The 5,647-nt window shown below is 35.2% G+C and overlaps 1 protein-coding gene across 1 annotated transcript; it reads right to left on the reverse strand.

The window, feature by feature from the left end:
- Positions 1 to 387: 387 nt before the first annotated feature.
- On the reverse strand, positions 388 to 3,515 carry LOC131013559 (eukaryotic translation initiation factor 4E-2-like). The gene is made up of 5 exons (XM_057941683.1): positions 3,169 to 3,515; positions 1,364 to 1,529; positions 1,158 to 1,283; positions 825 to 890; positions 388 to 761 (listed from the first exon to the last, which is right to left on the reverse strand). The coding sequence occupies exons 1-5, from the start codon at positions 3,468 to 3,470 to the stop codon at positions 711 to 713; spliced, it is 711 nt and encodes a 236-aa protein (XP_057797666.1). The 5' UTR covers positions 3,471 to 3,515; the 3' UTR covers positions 388 to 710.
- Between the last annotated feature and the right edge of the window lie 2,132 nt (positions 3,516 to 5,647).

Consider the following 5,647-nt stretch of genomic DNA (forward strand, 5'->3'; position numbering starts at 1 on the left):
ACATTCTAAATAAAAAATAAGCAATTGTCATCGGTCGAAATGGGTAAATGGCAGTCTTGCAAACATAGAAGAAATGTAGAATTTATACAACAAACACGAACGAGAAATTCGAACCGAGACCTTTACAGTTCACCCATGAACTCATTCACTTTCATGAGGGTTTGTTATATTGCACTTTATTAAATCACACAAAGGTCTAGTGTTCAAATCTACTTTTTTATATATGTAACGCTAAGATTTAATGATTTAAATGAATAATAAGACGAGTAAACATCAACCTATTACAGTTTCACCCTTTGCCGCTCTGAATTAAAAATAAATTTTAAATTATCCATCTCGGGCCAAACGCACAGCATGACTATGTAAATATTTATAATATAAGACAAATTGAAACTATGAATACCACATTTATAAAAATGAAAAATGAAAAATACGTGGATAGAATTCTCTATGATAATTGACAACTTTGTATACTCACATTCAAAACAGAATAAAATAAATCATCCTGAGTGGATCTCTACATGCCAAAACTCCACCTGAAGAACTCTTTTTCTTATTTAATCTATGGCTTCGAGAGAACTAGTGACGGCTAATCCTACCCATCTCTTCATTGATACATATGAAACAATTAAATTGAAAGCATTGGAATAGAAGAGTGAATATTATTTGTAGCAGTCTAGAGACAAAACCGAGTAAGAAGAGGAGAGTCCTTACACAGTATATCGATTCTTGGCACCTCTGTCAAGCCTCTTAGCATCAGCCTGCATTGGAAAATCATCTCACTTACTCTGCCGATATACAGGATTCAAACATACAAAACTTACATGGAATATGAAACCGATTTGGTCGTTGTAATCCAGAAACTCCTTCCATTGTCTTCCTATACTCAGCTGGGAACGGATATTAAACATTTCACTTATGTATTTTAAAATCTACGTAAATTTCTTATATAGATTTTATTTCTTTGAAATTACTTTCAAACACAACTTATGCATATCAATCAATTTTTTGTCAAGAATTTAGTGGCAGATTTAGGGGGCCTTCCAACCATTTTTTTTTCTGCACCTTATACTTGAAATTCTGTCAAATTTTTATTCAATTTTAACTTTCCTCTAATTATTTCCATGCGGCCATCACTGAAAGAGAGAGAAACATACCTGAGCAGCTTCATTGGCAGCATTCTTGGTCCATAAAGCTATCTTCTCCTGCCTAGCTCTGACATTAACAACAGCTCCACATATCTCATCACCATAATCAAATTGTTCTCCAATCAACGCCAACAACTGCATGCCTCCATCATCAAGATCATAAATCAGAGGAGCAATAAAGGAACACACACTAATATATACTATAAAATTATTACCGTATAGAGCCAACAAGTATCAGATTTGCCCCTAGAGAAACTAACAGTCCACTTCCCGCCATTGGCACAAATAGGGTCTTCCCATTTTGGCTCTATTTTCTCTTTGAAACAATGAAAGTCTGCTCCAACTGCTAGCTTGCTCGGATGGTGTATATTGTTGTAAACTCTGCAATCAACAAATTAATACAATTTTCATTTCCACTACTATTCAAGAAAGCCATCATCACATATTTTTTAAATTGATTCTGCTTTGAGTGAAATGATCGACTTAAAACAAACTTGCACATTCTAAGAAGATATATGAAAACAACTATATTCCTAGATCCCATTCCTGCTAGGCACAGAGGCAAAAAATAGTTTGGAGGAGCTAAACTAAAAAAACAAAATGATGAAATATTCAGTAAGTAAACGAAAAATATTTTTCATTGGGGGTGCTGAAGCTTCCACAGCACCCCCTAAATCTACTTGTGTCTGTCTATATAGGTGCACGTTAAGTGGTTTAGTATTTTTTTTTCCTCTAATATTTAATGAAATTTTATAAGTACTACATGCTACCTAACTTTGTGTTGAAAAATTTATATTTTGAGAAGATTTTTGATATATTGCAAATCTGATTAACTCTTAATTAGCAAGTTTTATAGTGTCCTATTTATGTGACTTTAACTTGTAAAATTTTGTTAGGCTTCAAAATAACTATAGTCATGATTAGGTAAGTATTTAATTGCAATTAATCTACAATCTTCAATTCATTTTTCAATTTTAACACGAACTTTGAAAGATTGCAATAATGTCACCATATTTGAACTTGTTGCAAAATTAACACCCTCAATTATTCTGGCCATTGAAGAGTTGACTTGGCATGCCTCACCAGAGTTGGCACTGTCGAAGTGCGGTTGTACAGTTTATTTTAGACTCTATCAGAACATGTCCAACTCCACGGTGACCGAAAAAAATTGAGAGTACTAATTTTACAACAAATTAAAAATTGATGACATTATTTCAATATTTTAAAGGATTTTGTGATTTTTTTTTTTGAGGTAAAAGGATTTTGTGTTAAAAATACAAAACAGGTTAAAGCTTGTCTAAATTAACTCTGAAGTAGAAAAAGTAGAGCCCCACTTCAAAATCCTAGCTCCTATAGTGTCTCTAGTTTGTCAACCGTACCTACAATACTCTTTCTTTTTAGGTCGCATTATCTTTGGTTGTAAATTTATTATGGAAAAATGAAGGATAAACAAAATTTTACTTTTTAAATCCTTTCTTTCTTTTCCCTTATTTTCCTATTTGACCCGTACTCATTCCTCCTTTACACTACAAAGAACGGATAATATTATCACACCATTTTTGGAGGAATAATATTATCCCTCCTTTGTAGTGTAAAGAAGGAATGAGTAAGAGTTAAGTAGGAAATGAGAGAAAAGAAAGGAAGGATTTAAAAGGTGAAATTTTAGTTATCTCTCATTTTCTCATGATAAATTTACGACCAAAGAGAATGCACAACATCTACCAAAGTATATAAATGCAGGAAGAAGTTTACCAAATGCATATTTTATTTGATTGAAACTACAAGAGCTGGCAATAATATTCAGCATTTTCTTCACCACTATTTCCTAATACATTTCAAACACTAGCAGAAGTCGCATAGCAAAGTCCACAAATACCAATTTTCACCTAGGGCTACGATAAATACGAAAACCAAATTACGATCTCAAATTAAAATGACACACAAATTCATGCAGAAATAAAACTATTGGATACATAATCCAAATCGAACGAAAAAAAAAAAAAGGAAAAATGATACATACCGCCAGAAATCTTCGACTGAGGAGAAGGTGTAAACTGGGCGAATGGAGCTTCCCCACGCAGCTTGTCTCGATTTGGCGGAGGGATTATCGAACCAGAACGTCCACGAATTCTCCAGCGGATGCCGCGTCGGCTGCGCTTTCGGCGGCGCCAACGCGCCGTCGGAATCGCCGGCGACGATCTCCGCCTCCTTCCCCCCTGATTCGTCTTCGTCGACGCTGGTCTTCTTCATCGATGAGGAGCTGTTTCTCTCTGATCCCTCGTTCATGGCGGCAGTTGCTGATTTTGCATTTTCTTCAATCATTTTCGTAATTTTGTTTTTGGTTACTGTTATTTACTGTTTATATATTAGCTTATTTTTCAATCTCGTAAATATCTATCTATATATATACTCCCTCCGTCCCGGCCAAGACGCTACATTTACCTTTCGGCACGGGATTTAAGGAGTTGTAGATTAATGTTTTAAGTGTGTAATAATAAAGTGATAAAGTAGAAGAAGAGAGATAGTGATAAAGTAAGAAAGAGAAGGTAATAAAGTGATAAAGTAGGAGAGAGAAAGTGATAAAGCAAGAAAGAGAAGATAATAAAGTGATAAAGTAGGAGAGAGAATGTAATAAAGAAATACTTAATTAGTGTTAATTAAGTGTTTAAAATTCCTTATTTTTGCCAAATATAGAAATGTAGCATCTTCATTGGGACGGCCCAAAAAGGAATATGTAGCATCTTGGGCGGGACGGAGGGAGTATATAACAAGAATGTATCTTATTCTACTTGAAGCAGTATAAATGTATAATCACTCTATCTCAATTTTTGTTAATTCTTAGTCATTCTTATTTTTTCTAAATCTCTAATTAATCTCTATCTTCAATCAAACTCCACTCACTAAAAAATCTATATAAACATTAATATGATAAATATATAATTTAAGATTGTTATCACAATTAATAACAATTAAGATTTACTAATAAAGTTTTTCAATTGTTATTTAATTATTTCATCTTATCATGAATTTAAATATATTTTATGATTGTTATCACAATTAATAACAAGTAAGATTTTGCTAAGTTTGATAAATCTTATAAAAAAATTCTTCGACAAATCAACTATTTTTATATTTTATCTATAAAAATATGTAAGATTAATGTTATTTCTTTCACCTTCTTCCTAATCTTCTTTTTTTTGTTTAGATTATATGTTCCTATAACAATCCTCAACTGAGATATAATTTTTTTCTCCCCTAGTTGAGAGCCTTGATTTTTTCTCCTCGTTGAGAACCCTAGTTTTTTCCTTTGTTTCCTTTCGTTGCATTCCATGGAAGACAAGATGGTTGGCTTGAATCTATCAAGAGAAGATGATGAGATCACTCGAGAATCAAACGGGGTTGTTGATCTTTGTTTGGTGGTTCGCTTCCTTACCAATCAGCCAATAAATGTCAATCTGATTAGGAGTTGCCTTGCTAGTGTGTGGCGACCGGGGAAGGGAGTTTTTGTTAAGGATATTGGACAAGGTCGGTATATTTTCCATTTTTTTCACGAGATCGATCTGCAGAGAGTTTATGACAGTGGACCATGGTCGTTTGGGAATTTTCCTCTCATTATCCACCGGCTCAAGATGGGAGAATTCCTGTTGTCTGTTCTGTTGGATCTCCTGCCCTTCTAGGTTCAAATTCATGATTTGCCGGTAGGGTTTCTCACTGAGGGGGTGGGTCGTATACTGGGCAACTTTATTGGATCTTTTCTGGAATATGATAGCACAAACACTTATGGGGTTTGGAGACAATACATGAGAGTGCGAGTTGGGATTCGCATGTTGGATCCACTAAAGCGATTCAAAAAGCTTAAGCAAAAAAAGGGTTCCACTTTTGTGGTTAACTTTAAGTATGAACGTCTACATGTGTTCTACTTTTTGTGTGGGCGTTTAGGACATTCTGAAAATTTTTGTGAGTTGATGTTTACCCTACGTCGAAAGATATGCCTCGGGAGTGGGGCGTCGGTTTAAAGGCTGCTGATCGACGAGGGCTATCGTTCGTCGGCGATAAATGGATCAGATCTAAAGATTCGAATGGAAACCCTACTGGGGTGGCGGCGAATAGTAGGGTTTCTAGTGTTAGGGTTTTCATGGATGATAAAAGGAAAGAGCTTGAAAATAGGGATGGTTCTATTTCCATTTCTGAGGATGATAGAAATAACGATCAAATCCCACAAAATTCGCAGCAGTTGGTCCTACGAGATGTCAGCAACGTTGTTAATTATAGGGACTATATGATGATTGATGTTTCATCAGCGATGCATGTGGATGAAAGAAAACGACGTCGGGGTGCTATTAACTTTGCAACTGAATCTCCTTCCGCGTTAGACACTTTTCCTGCTAGATTCTCCGATGATGGTTCTGACGTTTACAACTCTAAACTGGCAGGTTCCGGATCCGGGGCCGGCTGGATCCAATGTAAGCGATAGGTTGGAACTGCAGGGGTGTGGGCCA

The sequence above is a fragment of the Salvia miltiorrhiza genome, chromosome 2, assembly GCF_028751815.1.
Source record: "Salvia miltiorrhiza cultivar Shanhuang (shh) chromosome 2, IMPLAD_Smil_shh, whole genome shotgun sequence".
Lineage (NCBI taxonomy): Eukaryota > Viridiplantae > Streptophyta > Magnoliopsida > Lamiales > Lamiaceae > Salvia > Salvia miltiorrhiza.